General features: G+C 39.5%; 1 protein-coding gene across 2 annotated transcripts in view; it reads right to left on the reverse strand.

The window, feature by feature from the left end:
- Positions 1-2053: 2053 nt before the first annotated feature.
- Positions 2054-18032, reverse strand: part of LOC149243706 (protein-S-isoprenylcysteine O-methyltransferase A-like) — an 83080-nt gene continuing 67101 nt past the window's right edge. Inside the window, exons 3-5 of one of the 2 annotated variants that reach the window (XM_089374600.1) lie at positions 3261-3389; positions 2990-3095; positions 2054-2818 (exon numbers count right to left, since the gene is read on the reverse strand). In XM_089374600.1, the coding sequence (XP_089230726.1) occupies positions 3005-3095; positions 3261-3389 (220 nt within the window). In that variant the 3' untranslated portion in view covers positions 2054-2818; positions 2990-3004. The remainder of the gene's footprint in view (positions 2819-2989; positions 3096-3260; positions 3390-18032) is intronic. The other variant, XM_089374601.1, reaches the window with a different exon arrangement.

Raw genomic sequence — 18032 nt, forward strand, 5'->3', positions numbered from 1 at the left:
CATTAAAGTTTTAAACAATATTTTTTTTATAATATTAATTATTAATTTATTATTTCATGAACTTTGTACAGGTTGGAGTCTCATAGACTTAATGACATGGTCTATGTCTACTACAATCTTCGATTGTGGGTGAAACAACTAGAGAAGACACCTGATACGGAAGCCATCTCATTGGATGGGATTGACACCACTGCTGAATGGAGGGTTGAGACCGAGAGGCCTCTCATGGATCCCACTGAGGATTGGTTAGTGCAGGATGAGGGGGAGGAGGAGGAGGAGGAGGAGGAGGAGGAGCAGGAGCAGGAGCAGGAGGAGGAGGAGTTGGAGGAGCAGGAGGAGGAGGTGACACCGCCTACCCGGGCTACCCGGGCTACCACTACCACCAGTAGAGGACGTGGTCTCCGTCCACCTCAGCCTCCTGTAGCTGCTACTACTAGTTCTTCAGCTTCTAGAGCACGTCAGACTCCACTGCCATTTCCACCACCACAGGCACCAGCTTCTACATCTAGAGGGAAAGAGAAAGTTGTGCCATATTCTCGCAAGAGGGGCAGAGGAAATCAATAGGATTAGACTTTCATTTTATTGTATATGACATTATGACATGATGAGATACATTATCATATTTTTTGTTGATATTTTGAGGCTGAGTTGGACTTGGGACTCAGGAGTCAGGACTTACTATTCAGGACATGATTCAATGTTATGTGTGATTTTAGCGCTAGAAATGATATTGAACATCTTATATATTAGTTTTTTTATCATATTTATGTGTCAATGTATTTATTTTATGTTGTAGATGGTTTAGATATTAAAAAAATTGAAAAAAAATGAATATTTTTGTGCCAAACGATTTTTTCCCGCTTTTTTCCGATTTTTTCCCGATTTTAACGATTTTTTCCGCTTTTTTCCCGGCGCCGATTAAATCCCGATCGCGATGTGTGCAACATTGGTTGATAACATTCAAACACAAGTATGTGCCTAACAAAATGCCCTAATGATTGCCCTCGAGTAGTATGTGCCTAACAAAATACCCTAATGATTGCCCTCGAGTAGTATGTGACTAACAAAATAACCTACCGTTATGTGTTTGTTTATACTTATCATAAATAACTTCATTTTCAGAAACACAAAGTCCACATGGTTTTCACAAATACTCTCAATACCCTGTGGAGATCCTGGAACCACTACTCTCCTAATCAACAGAAAATGTTCATTATTTCTGTTATTTCTCATGATTGCTTGGATGATTGAGCCGAGAGACTTATTCTACAGCCCAGTAGGATGTGTAACATTGTCCGTCCATCATCAAAGTTGAAATTTTGCTCATCTAGGTCAAAACAAAAAATTAAAAAAAATTAAATAACTATACAAAACATTTAAATAATGTCGACTCATAAAAAAAAAATTGCACGTGAAAAAATTGGATCCCTCTCGGCTCATGTTAGATCCATATTTAAGATGAATCTATGCCGATAACATTCAACACAAATATGTAACTAACAAAATGCCCCAATGAGTGCCCTCCAGTAGTATGTGACTAACAAAATAACCTAGCATTATGTGTTTGTTTATACTTATCAGTTATCGCAAATAGCTTCACTTTCATAAACATAAAGTCCACAAGAGTTTCACCAATACTCTCAATACCCTGTAGAGATCTAGGAGATCGAATTTTCAGGGTCTATTCGAGGGAACCACTACTCTCCTGATCACCATAAAATGTTCTCCTGATAACCGGGAAATGGATGACCAGAGTTAATTTTGGATCAAAAGCTGTCCCTGGGCCCAGACTGAGCCATAAAGGGCTCACAGAGGCCACATGGTGGGAAGCGGAACAATAAAGGTTAGCATGGAGGAACAAATCAGAGAGGTTTGGAAGTAATGTTGATGAGGACAAAAGCAGTCAGGGAAGGCATGCACTTCAAGCTGAAGGCTTAAATGAGATATAAAATGATGAGTTGTATAATTCTAAAAATGGCAACTGAAATAAAGTGAGAAGAAATTATCTATACAACTTGAATGCATATCCATTGCTGTGTTATTTCACATAGACTCATGGTTAACGAATGCTCGCGATTAGCAACTGCCCAAAGATTTCAAACTTTCCTTACAGCTCCTTGAGCTCTATTCAGCTGTGACCAGGACCAGATTGTCTTTCGACATTCAAAATAAATTGCAAGGACTTGAAACTGTAATCTGGAACATATGGCAGGTCCCAAGTCAGAGTTCATTATAATATATTGTGGCATACCATGGATTCACTAACCCATTTAGAACTGACCCGTAAAAATTAAATTCCTCAAACCATAGTCTATCTGAATTCTCTGTTTCCATTGTGTCTATTTGATCAGTACTCTTCTTCTCAACTAGGAATGGTGACACCTAGGGTTTTGGTATACATATACTTAAAAGTTAAGAGACAACCAAGCATTCTACACTAAAATATTAACAGCACGTCACCTTTCAGATTTATTCCTTCCAATACTGCTACAAGAAAATGAGTGTAAACAAATTGAAGAACCATTCCCAAGCCTATCATAATGGCAAAATTTGTTTGATTTCATTTCTTAGTTGGTTGCGACTGCCAACCAGGGGCAGTGATCTGGAGTCCAACAGCGTCCACTGTTTAATTTGCACAGGTGACACAGTTCACAATCTACTTGTTAACGGAGACACCTTGTTGTCACCTCAGGAGAACATAAGCCAGTTATGTTCCCTTCTATGCTTGGCAAACCATGTATATCAAAAAGAAACTGGGTATCTGCTTATTCAGGTTCAGCCTCAAAACCACTTCTCAAAGTCCAGTTTTTTTCATCCCCTACAACCACCAACAACCCAGATTGTTAGTTTTCTAAAGTTCATAACAACTGGAAGTGTCCAGAAGTAGCGGATTCTATATCTATGATATTTTCAACACCTGATGTAAGAAATCCAAGATGAGAAAATTCTGAAGATATATATATGTAACGAGGACCCATGCATTACTCACAAGTTCCAGAAAGATTCACTTTATAAAAGGTATTCCAGAAGGTACTTTGTTTGCATACTCTACATATTGGTGACCAAAGAACTGTCGCAAGAAGAATTCCTCGTATCTTTTTCCAGCAAGGTCAAGGACAGGCAGAAACTCTCATTAGTTATCACAATTGAAACAAAATAGCAGTTCCATCTAATTAAAGGTAAAATCACAGATTTGCTCGAGCTAGAAAGATACAGAAATAAACTGAATATTCAGAAATAACTGAAATATGTACGGATACCTAATTCGTTTTTCAAAGAAACGCCAAGTGACAAGTGCATATCCAATTGTGCACAATGGGTTACAAAGCATCACTTGAGTTCCAACTGACCAAATGAAAAACCCACAATATCCTGGATGACGTATATACCTGTGGAACAAATGTGCAATATTTCACCAGAAATCAAGGTCATTCAAAAGAAAGTCATGCCAATAAGATGCAAAATCTCAGTACTGATGTCAAGAATATCTAGCCAACTGAGAACAATCTCTGTTTATCACTACAAAAAATACACCAGAGATTATTTCAATAGTTGTATTTTAACTGCATCTGTTTTTGCACTTGAGTTCCAGCTCAAGTCCGGAAGTTCGTTAGAGCCTAGAGGTAAAGGACGTGCTATATGTTACTAGGACTGAAGAAAAACTTGCTCTCAATATCAATGATGGAGGACAACGGTTATGTAGTCTATTTCCATGATGGACAGGTCCTTGTCAAGCAGAGGGAATCTAACCCAGACACAGCAATTGTCATCAAGGTTTTAAAACACTGTCAATTACCTCTTGATTTCGCTTCCCTGGAAAATGATCAAATTCCTTTGGGGTGTACTCTCCTCCATTGTTAGACATCAACATTTTGATCTTTTTACTTGTCTAATTCTCCATGAAAGCTCTAAATTCTTGAAACTTACTAAAGACTTCATCCTTGGTAAATCCAAGGATTTCTAGAGAAATCATCAATAAATGAAACATAATAAATGTTATCTGTCAAAGAAGTTGATGACATAGGTCCACATACATCTAAATGCATCAAATCCAGAATCTCCCTTGATTTGTGTTCACTACTTGGAAAAGCAATCTTTGTGTGCTTGTCAACTGCACAATCATGGCTTTTGAATCTTGAAATTTACTATGTCCTTCAAGAGCGATAATAATCCATACGATAAGTGGCCAAATATCTTATGCCAAAGCTGTACCAACTACTCACAGCAATGCACTAAAGCACCATTTTTCACCACATCAGCAAGCAATCTTGTTGAAAATGGTTCGTCCTGATGGAAGGGAAATTTGTGGCACGCCTTCTAACTCCTCACAGTTGAGGAGAAATGATTTTTGAATACATTCATATATATATTATATATCCTTCCAGTGCACAAGTTGTCCCACAAGTCAGCCCCAATGTAGGTGTGCAAATCACTATAAATAGGCGTCATGAGGAGAAGAGATTAGCCATCACCCAGGAGTAACTCAAATCTGATCTTGGAGTCTTTAGTGAAGGATGAGAGCAGCAGAACAAGGGTTCACATGTTGTGAAACAAGAGGAAGAGGAGAAGAACCGGGAAAAGAAGTCAGGAAGAGGAAAGTGTGCCCCTACCTGAGCTGTAGGAGGCTTTTTTTGGTACAACTTTTGGGGAAAGTTTTCAGTATGTTTTTGAGGGCTAGCCACAGGCCGAGTTCTAGTTGAGGTATACAGTGCACCTGAATTCGAGTCCTGGTTGAGAGTGCACCTGAAACCTTTAAGAAGGCCGAGTCCTAGTCTGACTAGGCCACAGGTCAACTAGTGAAGAAAAAGGGAAAGTGTTGGGTACAAGCTGCCAGGAGGGTAGACCTTCTTTGAACAGACAATAAGCCTAAACATTGACTCTTGAACAGTAAGCAGCTAAATACTAAGCTGAGTTGAGTTGCAGAAGATCAGTGTTATCATCTATTTGACAGGTTGGAGCCTGTTGGTGCTTACAGAGGATTGGTGTCCTCATTTTCTTGACAGGTTGGAGCCTGCAATATTGTAAGTTGGTGCTTATAGAGGATTAGTGTCTTCAAAGATAGTTTCCTGTAACATTGTAATATATTCAAGACTGTTAGAAAAGCATTCAAGTGTTTTTCTCGAAGATTGGATTTTCACTTTAATCTCCATGTTCATGCATTGTGTTGATTGTGGATTATGAGATGTGATTTGTTTTAAGTAAAAATAATTTAAAACTATGCCCCTTCCCCCGCGCGCCCTCCCCCCCCTCTCCCTCTCTCAGTGTCACTATGTATTTACAACAATTGGTATCAGAGTAGGCTTCTTCAAGAACAGTTTAACAGTTGGAAGAAGATCTTACAGGGACCATGGCCAGCCGAGAAGGCTCAATAAAAATTCCTGTGTTTGATGGAACAAACTATGCCTTTTGGAAGATAAGAATGAAAACTCTCTTGATCTCTCCAGGTGTTAAGTTTGGCAGTCTGTTCTAGATGGATATAAGGTTTCCATCTTGTCCTCCAATTGATCAAGATGGGAAAAGGCTTATGTCTCCAACACATAGTTGCGGGGGAGCGCCCCCCCCCCCCTCGAACCCGCTCCCGAATCGCGCTCCAGGCCGGAGCGCGCTCCCAAAATCGCTCCCGGATGGGAGCGATTTTCGGGAGCGCGCTCCCTAAAAAAAATTTACGCTCCCTGCCCTGTTCGGGAGCGTTTCGGGGAGCGATCGCTCCGTCGCTCCCGGAGCGATTTTTAACGCCCGGGAGCGATCGGGGAGCGATCACTCCCCGATCGCTCCCAGGCGTAAAAAATCGCTCCGGAGCGTTTTGACTCAGGCCGGGAGCGATCCGGCGGAAAAAATTTCCGCGAACGCGAAAAAAAATCAAATTTCAAAAAAAAAAATTGGTTTTAAAAGCCCAATGGGCCTAAAAAAATTTCATTGTGACTTCATTGAGCAAGAGCAAGAGCAAAGGAGCGAGGAGCAAGTGCCAAGGAGCGAGGAGCAAGCCTGCAGAGGTAAGTAACTTAGTAATTTAGTTAGTTTAGTTAGTTAGGTAGTGATTTAGTTAATTTAATTTAGTTTATTGAGTTTAAAAATCATAAATTTAGTTTAAATTAATAGATTAAATTAATTAATCCCAATAAATTAAATTAATTTGCAGATTCAGGAATCAAAACCCTACAAACATCAAACACCATGGACCTGGCTATATTTCTTGGCATTTTCCTCTTCCTGGTCCATTTTATGGTTATTATGGTGCTGGAGAGTAGGAAACGGAGGGGCCAACCTGAAGAGGGGGATGAAAAAGCTGGAGAAAGTCAAATTGGTGAAAACCCCGGTGAGGAGGAGCTGGAGGAGGGTCAAAAAACTAAACAAGACCAAACTCCATTGTGGAAATATGTTAACAGGGCTGAAACAGGGAGAGGGGGTGGAACCACTAAATTTCATTGCCCCCATTGCAACACTGATTACACAGGTTCATACACCCGTGCTAGAAGACACCTCTGCGGGAAAAGGCCATGGGATGGAGACAAACAAATAGGAATCAAAACTTGTACAGCGGTGTCAGCGGCGGATAGAGCCAAATACATAAGAGAAGAGGAGGAAGCCCAACACAGATCAAAAAAATCAAGGGGTTTCTTTGAACCAAGCTCACAATCACAAAGAACTCCTTCAGCATCCTCCCAAGGTAGTGGATATGGAGGCACAGGGTCATCATCTTTAAGGCGTAGAACCATATCAGATTTCCTTGATGAGGGGTGTAGGAATGATGTGGATTCAAAGGTTTACAGGTTTCTCTATGCATGTGGGATACCATTCAATGTTCTTCGCTCACCTTATTGGCACGAAATGGTTTCTGCCGTAAATGATGCCCCTAAAGGATACAAGAGCTCTGGGTATGACAAGGCAAGAACCGTTGGCCTTGATCATGAAAAAGCAACAATATCACATTCTTTGAATAGAATGACAAGTTCTTGGACTGACCATGGGGTGTCCATTGTATCTGATGGATGGACAAATGTAAAAGGCAAGCCATTGATAAGTGTTCTTGTTGTGTCTGTTAGTGGTCCCATCTTTCTAGTTGCACATGATTACTCAAACAAGTTCAAGACCGCCATCAACATTGCAGAAGCATTACTTGAAACAATTGAGCGTATTGGCCCATACAATGTCATCCAAGTCATTACTGATAATGCTCCTAATTGTAAGGCAGCGGGAGCAATTATTGAGGATAAATACCCGAACATATTTTGGTCTGGATGTTTGGTTCACACACTGAACCTTCTGTTGCATGATATTGTCAAGAACAAAAATGAACAATACCAATGGATTGGTGATTTGTACAAGAAAGACAAACAAATGATAAAATTTATTACAAATCATAGCAATACCCATGGCCTTTTCCGCAGTCACTCGAGATTGGAGTTGTTGAAGATTGCGAAGACCAAATTTGGTAGCTATTACCTCACCTTCAGGCGCCTTTTGAAGGTAAGAGAGGCATTAGCTAGCATGGTATCAAGTCCACATTGGCAGGTATTAAAGGAAAGGGCTACAAATGTAGCTGACATGGCAGGTTTTGAAATGGTGGAGGAGGCCGCTCTTGATGGGCATTTTTGGACAACTGTGAGGCAGGTATTGGATTTCACCAAGCCAATTTATCACATGATTCGGTTTGCAGATACAGACAAACCAGTGATTGGTGAGGTGTATGAGCAAATGGATACCATGTTGGGGGAAATAAAAGACATTGTTCATAATAGAGATCCCAACTTGTACAAACTGATTCATGATTGTGTGTGTGAACGGTGGAATAGGCTTAATCTTCCACTACATTGCTTGGCGTATATCCTTACGCCAAAATACTACTCTACATCTTGGTTGGGCCAACCTGCAGCAGGGGGTGGGGTTAGGACCAAACCCCATTTAGATCTAGAGGTAACTAAAGGATATTTGGAAGCATTAGAAAAGTTGGTACCTGACAGGGAGGAATGTGCAGTTGTGCGCCTTGAAATAGGCAGATACTTCAGTGGCACTGGTTTGTATGGTAACTTCCATGCAATGGACGACAGAGATAGATTTGATACTCTCACATGGTGGGAAACATATGGCGGGCATGGACTTTTGCCAAAATTGGCAAAAAAAGTTCTTTCATAGGTTGTAAATACTTCTTCTGCAGAGAGGTGTTGGAGCACCTACAGCTACATACATAATGTGAAAAGAAACAAACTCAATGAAAACCGAGCAGAAAGCCTGGTTTTTGTGCACTACAACTTGAGGTTGTTGAGTCATTATTGTGATCGGGCTTATGAGGATCCCACATATAAAATTTGGGACAATCACCCAGAGGATGACAATTTGGAGGATGGCATTGTACATATTGAAGAACTGGAAGAGGAACTTGTAAGGGATGAAGATGAAGCAGCTGCAGCAGCCATGCCACCTCCACCTCCACCTCCACCATCCAGTAGCAGTGCTCGAGGTCCGAGTCTTGTTCCTTTGCTGTCGCCACCTCCATCTACACCCTCACGTGGAGGTTCTAGTTCTGGTCGTCGGTCTGTGCAGGAGACTCCTAGAAGACCACCACGACCTGCTTATACTCCTGGAGACTCTCGTGGCAAGGGCCACATGTAGATTCTGATTTACAGTGTACTTGTCTTTTTTAGTTTCTATTAGACTTTAGTTTTCATAACTATTGAGTTTTGAGTCCTTGACTCTTGACTCTTGACTCTTTCATATCATAATGATATTTTTTGTAAACAATATATCACTGTGACAATGAAAATTTGAAGTTTGAAGTTGGGCCTTGGCAATTATAACTCATTGGTAATGATGTGAATTATGAATATGATGCTTCGTGAAAGACTAAAGTTGTTTCATTTCATTTCATTATTCATGTTTCATTTTATAAATTTATAACATTTCATATCATGTTAACAGTTAGAAGTTAGGATTTAGAAATATCTTAGATATTACTTCTTGTAATGGTTAAACTTAGCTTACAAGTACAACTTTGGTGATCAATGATGATAAATGTTATTGAATTTTCAATTTTGAAAGCTTGAAGTTGAAACTTTAAGATTGAATTTGATGAATCATGATTCATGATGATGAGACTCAATATGTTGCAGTTGTAATATGTATTTTACTAACTTGTGGACATGGTTGATGACGATTATAATTTCTAGATGATTGATGTGATATGGTTCAATGATCAATCTATGTTTTTTTATGTTTTTTATGTCTAATTCATCATTCTACATGTTTTTGTTGACATATATGTATCAAAAATTAAAAAATATATATATTTTTCAAAAATCGCTCCCAAACTGGGAGCTTCTGAAAATGGTCGCTCCCGCTCCCGTTTTCACTCCGCTCCCCGCTCCCAAGCAACATTGCTCCAACACAAAAGCTATGAATTCCATTTTAGGTGGCTTGCCAAATTCAAAATTTGTTAAAGCTATGTAGTGTGAATCAGCTAAAGAGATGTGGGACAAGCTGTTGAAATTTGGGCAACTATGGGACGAATTTCCCATAGGATCCCAACTGCCCCATCAAAAGCCCCAAAGAAGAATCCAAATTGGACAAAGGAAAATTTCTATTGGATAAAAGAGAAATATTATTATTAATTTGATTATTTGGAAAAATATATTAATTCAAATTTTATGTTTCCCGCCAAAGATCATAAAAGGTTCACATTTAACCTCCATCGAATTGTATAAAAGGAGAACCTCAGAATTCATTCAAAAGCATCGATCATGATCATTCTCTAATCTCTGTATGCATCATATTTGTTTGATGGCTTGTTAATCTCTGAGGTTCGTTTGGCTCGCATTCTATAAAGACTTGTTGACTATTTTCCTATGGTTCGCTATCTTGCTCTCTGTGGTTCGTATGCCTTTGTGGCAAGCTCGCACTCTCGCACTATACTTTGTGGAGGCTTGTATTAATTAGTGGCTCGCTTTTCTTTATTGGCTCGCACATGATATTTATGGTCCCCATGGTTTGCATACATCATTATATGGCTCGTCTACATGACTATGTGACATCATTACAGTGCCTCGCTCGGAGGACCATTACAGTAGTTCACTCTGAGGATCGCACAGTGACATTGCACGTGAATATATACAAGTCATTACATCTATTACAGTGGCATCGTGGCATCAAATGTATACAATAGCATCGCACAACAGCATCGCTCTATACATAGTGAATCGCACATACTCTAACATCGCATACTTTGTCATTGCACACTCTAGCATCACTATACTATTCGCAGTGACATCACTTTGTGTGGCATATCTACTCTATACATCGAGGCATCATATGGCATCAAAAAGTGTTAATTTTAGGTATGTTCTATGCTTAGCGCAATTTACTTCAATTTTTCATATTAGCCCAATGACAATGTTCAGATTAGCAATCACATCAGCATGATAGTAAAGTGCAGATAGAACATAAACATACATCACAGAAAACAAGCCAAGACAAGAGGATGCAAGATGTGGCGCCAGCCAAGGACAAACCCCAATGTGGGGAAACCCTTAATCAATTCTTCTTATATTCTTCAATAGTTCAGCAGAGAGAGATAATACATATACATCAGAAGTCAACACTTTTGACTTGTCAAAATAAGAGCAGAGATCTTCACCAATGTTGCGAAAATCGTTATTGGGATAATATCGGCAAGGGAAATAATTGGGAAAAAATCGGAAAAAATCATAAAAATCGAGAAATAATCGGGAAAAAAAAAATCGTAAAATACAAACAAAAAAAGTCATTTTTTTCCAATTTTTTTAATATCTAAAGCATCTACAACATAAAATAAATACATTGACACAAATATGATAAAAGAACTAATATATTAGATGTGTAATATCATTTCTAGCGCTACATCACACATAACAATGAATCATGTCCTGAATAGTAAGTCCTAACTGCTGAGTCCCAACTCAGCCTCAAAATATCAACAAAAAATATAATAATGTATCTCATATCATGAATCATAATGTCATATACAATGAAATGAACCAAGTAACTAAAGTCTAATACTACTGATTTCCTCTACCCCTCTTGCGAGAAAATGCAATAGCTTTCCCTTTCCCTCTAGATGTAGATGCCGGCGGAATTGGTAGTCGACTCTATGGTGCTCTAGAACCTGAAGAAGTAGGAGCTAGAGGAGGTAGACCACGCCTTCTACTGGTGGCAGAGGTAGCTCGGGTAGGTGGTGTCACCTCCTCCTCCTCCTGTTGCTCCTCCTCCTCCTCCTCCTTCTCCCCCTGTACACCTTCCACTACCTCCTGCTCTGACCAATCATTGGCAAACTCCATGAGAGGCCTCTCGGCCTCAACCCTCCATGCAGCAGTGGTTTCAATCCCATCCAATTAGATGGCCTCCATATCAGGTATCCTCTCAAGTTGCCTCACCCATAATCGAAGATTGTGGTAGACGTAGACCATGTCATTAAGTCGTTGGGACTCCAACCTATACAAAGATCATAAAATAATAATTATAAAAAAAATATATTGCTTAATGAATTCAAAACATTAATTGGAAATTTGCAATATTTTAAGATTTAAATTTAACATGTTCTGCTTCTTGTTGTGTATTTTTTCAAATACACTCTAGTTATGCTCGCATCCTGAGGAGCTACATGTTTCGCTGACGATTCGAATGGCAAGCTTCTGCAAATGGGGTACCCTGGCACCATAGATTCTCCACCATGCATCTACAGCAAAATTACAAATAAAATTTTAAATAAACATAAGAAAAAAATGAAATTTGAAAGTTGAAGCAAAATATGAAGTTATGAACTTGAAGAGACAATGAAATTTGAAACAAACTAAAAAATCCCTGGCATTTTAGTTGTCCTATTAGTCACAGCCATCTCAAAGCCAAATGTGCCACCTGCCATCCTGTATATCTCCATTTCTTTGGAGATTTTTGCACGTTCTGCTGGAGATCGCACCATCCTCTGAACACAAGTTAAAAATCCATCCATGATCTCAACATCAAATATGAACCCACATGGGTAAGAAAATGCGGGGTTCAAGTAGATCCATGCAGCATGAATGGGATGATGGAGTGTGTTGTTCCATCGTTCATCAATCACTTCCCATAGGAGGAGTTGTTTCTGAAACCCCTCATCTCCCTTATCATCATAGTAGGCCCGAATGGATTCTTTGGCCCTGTCCATGGCCTCATACAAATAGCCCATTACGGGCTTCTCACTATCAACTAATCGAAGAACCTTTACTAAAGGTTCAATAATGGTGCACACCTCCTGCACTCCCGCCCATAAGTCTTCCTAGTATGAAACTAATCTGCATATGGCATCTCCCTCTGGTTTGCGGCTCATTGTCAAAGCACATCACTCCATTGAAAGAAACATTCTCTTCATGTCCCACATAGAATTCAAGAGATTAAAGAGATATGAAACTGGTAGGAAACCATGTAATGGCGGGGCGCACCAACTCCTTGTTGTTGGTGAATTTTCTCATCAAGCTAAGCACAGATGTATGATTATATATAAATTTTGTAATTCTTTTTTATGAGTCAACAATATCTTTGACAAAGAAAATTTTTCATATGTCCTCCAACATCAAATCAATACAATGTGCAGTACAAGGTGTCCAAAATAAAGTAGGATGCCTCTCCATAAGCATCCTGCGAGTAGCAACATAATTTGCAGCATTGTCTGTTATGACTTGGACAACATGTTCTGCACCCACCTCCAAAATAAACCAATGTTCCACCAAGGTTCCGGGACGAGGGGGCGAAGGAGCGAGCATACGCGGGAGTAGCCTATGCAAAAGCTCCTCACCAATTTTTAAGAAACATGGAGGGGCGTCATGGTCTTAAAAACTTATAAATATAAAATACAATTTATTAATTGAGTCCACTATGACAATTGGGTTTGAATTGAAAAGCTGCAAAGCATAATCATTGATATGAATATCATTATCTAATATCATATAAATTTAAAATTCTAATTTAAAATCATACATCATACATTATGATTAAACTTTAAACTTTAAACCATATCGATGTTCCACTTCCTACTATGAACATTGAACACTGAACAGTGAATATTGACATAAAATTATAAAAGTCAAGTCTGATATATCATACATCAAGAGTCCAAATTTTATGGAATTATAAAAGATTAAAGTCAAGTTTGATACATCAACAGTCAGAATAACATAAGATCATCAACATATCAAAAGATAAACGAGCATAATGCAAAATACGACTCAAGGTAATGCTCAAGCCTCAAGGTAATGCCCCGCTAGTCTCTACATCCAGCTGCTGCATGAATAAATTAGGATCAACCATATCACCATCTGAATCTGAATCTGAATCACTAGCATTCTCAAACATGCTAAGTGGCACACCAACCAACCCCATCTGTCTCTCACCAAGTCTCTCCTCCATATCTACCTGTGCATCATCCTCTGGATCAACATCCCATCGTGTTGTTGGTCCCTTCAAATACTCAAGGGTCTTCCTATGCTCAAGACGTAGGGCACTGTGCATAGCAACTAACTTCTTCACTCTTTTAGAGGTAAGCTTGTTCCTCTTGATAGAGTGGATGAAGCTATATGTGGACCAATTCCTCTCTGCTACAGAGGAACTAGCAATCTGAGACAACAAACACATGGCTAGATTTTTGAGCTCTAGAGCACCATCCCCATGCATACTCCACCAACCAATCGGGCCATCTTGGGCTAGATCTATGCGATCTGCCCGAGCACCACGTGTGTTGAAGGGGCCACTAAGAGATGCAAACTGAACAAACTGTCTTCGAAATCTTGACCCCTCCTCCTCACTGTACATCTTTGCAATTGCATCTAGGAAGCCATTCTTTACCTCTGGATCATCAATAGGAGGCACCCTCCCAGTTCTATCAACATACAATTTTGGGTTTAATGCATATGCTGCCATGTGCAAAGGTCTATTCATGCGATCCCACCTACACTGAATGATGGGTCGAATCTGGAAAGTATAGAACTCTAATGAGGGCTCCCTCTGCTAAATGGCTACCTTCACACGGCCGAACATGCTATCAAAGGTCTCATAGATTTCTCCAAGACTAAGAGCGTCTGAATCAGTGTAACGAATGACCTCCACAATAGGGCCCAAGAATGACACCAAATAAGAACAATCTGCCCACCAATCATTGTCCAACACCTGAAGCTTGACCTTCTTCCCAATGTCTGTCTTGATTCTGACCACCTTCCCCACTCTGAACTCACAACCAAGGATTGTAGAGGTGCTTGTACCTCTATCATCCTCTCCAATAAGAGAAAATAGCTAGCATATTTAGTATCAGTGGGCTTGAGGAATTCCTTCCTCGTGTGAGCCCTGTACATAGCCAAGGAGGTGTGATGGTTACAGATAAACATCTGCACATCTCTTGCCACTGACACCAAGTCTGATATCCACTAAATCTTGCCAATGTCCTTCAGTGCATTATTGAGTGCATGCACACAACAAAGAGTCCAAAAAATGTGTTGATACCTGTTTTGAATCAATAACCCAGCGAATCTACAAACTGTTGCTGAATCTGTCACAACCTGCACCACACTATCAGGCCCAAAATGCTTTATAGCTTCTCGAAGAAGCTCAAATTGGAAAGATGAATCTTTGCGCTTTCCAGAACAATCAACAGCTTTAAGAAAGAATGGACCTTCTAAAGATGTCACTATGATGTTGATTAGTGGGCATTTTCAGATGTCAATCCATCCATCCATAACAATAGAGCAACCAAACCTCAACCATGTTTGTCTTATTCTCTCTTTCTGCACATTAATTTCGGACACTCGTCTATCTAAAACTGTTGTTCGTAGTTTATGTTCTCTGGGTGGTACATGTGAAGGCCCTATTTTTGCAATTGCTTGGACCATTTCCTTGTAATAAGGAGAACGAACAACATGGAAGGGAATTCCATTGGCAAAAATAAATTTTCCAATTGCATCATCTGTGTCATCTCGATCTAGAATGTTGTACATCCCAGACACTGTACCACCCATTGCACAAGAACAAGATGCACCAGTAGAAACCTTTGTCTTTTTTGATGAAGCACTGGATGGAGGAATATTTGTGGATGGATCAACATGTCTACTAAAAAGCAATCATTTTCCAGTGGTTGCCCTTTCTAGCCTCCAAAGTTGCTCTCTTTGAGCTGAATTCAGGTTCTTTGAGGGACACATATTGACTCCTTTACTTGTAATAGCCAAAATGTGTTGCTTCACCCTGGTATAGTTGCCAACAAAGTGATGCCCACAAATATTGCAGACCCAATCACGTGAGCCACCACCAACTTTTGGATTCTTTTTCCGCAGTCTAGTTGCATAGATTAGAAGTGGTTTTAGAGGATTAAATGTCCCCTTTGCAAATTTTTCCAGCTCTCTTGGTGGGCCTCCAGAATCTACACCATGCCTATTCTGGTATCTTGCCCCCTTGTGACCGCTTTCAACTTCTTCTTGTGCATCTTGTGGCTCACTACCATTGTAGCTACTATCACTGTTCTCACTTTTCCCAAAAGAAGTTTGACTCTGACTCATAGTTGTAAGTTGTAAGTTGTAACTTTGTAAGTTGAATGACAAATCAAAATGTAAGTTGCAGCCTGTAATGAAAATTAAAAAAAAAAAATTTAAAACATTACACAGGCTAGTAGCTACAGCACACACATTGAAGTTTTGAACACTAATTTATTTTTTAATTTACAAGAAAAAAATAAAAATTAATACAGTCAGAAGTTATAAACAATTTTAAAAAATTAAAATTTACAAAAACAGTTTCAATTTATTTTTTTTTAAACACAGTGAAGACTCAAAACTTAAAAAAGAAATGAAAAAAAATAATAATAAAAATGCAGCGTAAAAAATTAAAAACAAATTAAAATTTACAAAAAAAATTAAAAATTAAAAAACAGTGAAACTGAAGTTTCTAATTTATTATTTTTTTAGAAATCAAATACATTATACAGTAAATTTAAAAAAATAAAAATGAAAAATGAAAAAAAAATAAGAAACGCAATTACAGATTTCAGAATTACAAAAAAAAATTAAAATGAAAAAAAATTACTAACAGTTCTGGTACTTACCTGCAGCAATCAGCGTTTAGGCAGGGCCACAACTTGCAAGTGACACTGGACAGCAACGGTGGATTGCTGCTCAACGGGGTGCTTCCTGTAATGGAACGCTAGACTGCAGTTTGTTGCTCGTTGATCACTTGAGGAACAATGTTGGACTAGAAGTTTTAACAATGTTGAGGAACCTCTGAACCAATGCTCGCTGGTGGACTGCTGCTCGACGGAGGAGTCAGGACCGTGGACGTGGACCGCTGCAGCGCTGCTCGACGTGCTCGTAGGAGTTCGGAGTTTCGAGTGGAGCGAACGGTGTGAGGTCTCAGGTGTGAGGGTTTACACTTTAAAACATAAAACAATGAAACGCAAAACCCTACGCTGTTTAAGTTTTAACAATTAATTAAATTAATTAAAGTTTAGTTTAATTTAAACCATTTTTTTTAAATCGTGTTCTCGTCCCCCCTCGTCCCCCACGACCCCCCTCGTCCCCCTTTTCGGAAACGACCCCTCAGGACAGGGAAACGACCCCCTGGCATGTCCCCCTGCGTACCCTGATTTTTGGGAGCGTGGGGAAACGACCCCTTCTCGTCCCCAAGTCCTCGGAGCGCAAGGGAGCTAGGAAACTAGACCCCTAGGGGGGGAAGGGGGGCGAGTCTCCGTGGAACACTGAAATAAACACATCCAGCAAATCACATAAAATTTTTGCATTTTTGATATATGAAGATGCATCAACAGATTTCATAAATATTGTCCCCTTGGGACAACTAACCAAGAAGTTTATAAGGATTCTCCCCTTTTGGTTGGTCCAACCATCTAACATCACAGTGCATCCTGTTTGTCCCCATGATGCCCTAAGCTCCTCCAATCTTTTGATGCAGTTAACCTTTTCATCTTGAAGAATGCGGCCTCTAAAGTCATCATAAGAAGGAATTTTGTACCCTAGGCCAACAGTTGCAAGAGCATCAACATCAGGCTGGAAAAATGGATTATTCCTTGCAATGTTGAAAATAATATCACTCCAAATGAGAAACTTGCCCAACAACTTGTCAGCTTGTTCTTTCTCAGTTTTTTTAACCATTGAAGTGATAGATGGTTGTGAACCAGGTGTGGTTCTACGAACAAAAAATGATAAAGCAGCTACAGGGTTGGTTGTAGACATTGATGCTGAAGTAGAACCAGTGCCACTTCCATATTCACCTGAGCCTAACACCCTCCCTGCTCGTTGCTTCTTCACTTCTGCTTTGGCAACTCTCTCTTGCTCTAATTCTTCCAATGATCTCATCGCTCTTCGGATGATTTCCGCATTTGTATTTTCGCAAAGCCCTACATCATGTTTAGGGATTTTTGCAAGGTGATACTTCAATCTATAAACCCCCCCCCGACATATGCTGCCCACACAACTTGCAACACAAGTTCAATCTATAAACCCACCATCAAGTTCACCAAATTCCCACAGAGGGTCCAATTTCCTTTGCATGTTTGTAACTTGGTTGAACTCTTGAATTTTAATGTAAGATGAATTTTGAACTTTGAAGTTGAACCTATGGCACAATAAGAATTGCAAATTACAAAAATTAAAAAGAAATTACATACATAACATGATGACACAACACATTGAATTTTTTACAATTTAACAAACAAAAAAACCTCAACTCAATCCAAAATGAACTCTCTCCACTCTATGCAACAAAAATGAAAAAAACACCATCAAATCCACTCAAAAATCTTTGATAAACAATGGGTTATAGAAACCCAAGAAAAAACCAAAACAAAATGGCCAAATTTGGTGCCCATACCTGGAAACCATGGTTTGCCAGAGAAATTTGATCCAAAGACGAAGTTCTCTTGCTTGGGATGCTAAAATCTCCAAGCTTCCTCCTCCTCTGCCCTAGTAGACGCCTTCCAAGGTTCCTCTCCTCCTCAGCTCTCAATCCACCAAGGTTTTTCTCCTCCTTAGCTCCCAATC

Source organism: Pinus tabuliformis, chromosome 8 (assembly GCF_031772625.1).
Source record: "Pinus tabuliformis cultivar Carrire ecotype Pingquan chromosome 8, CPIR1, whole genome shotgun sequence".
Taxonomy (NCBI): domain Eukaryota; kingdom Viridiplantae; phylum Streptophyta; class Pinopsida; order Pinales; family Pinaceae; genus Pinus; species Pinus tabuliformis.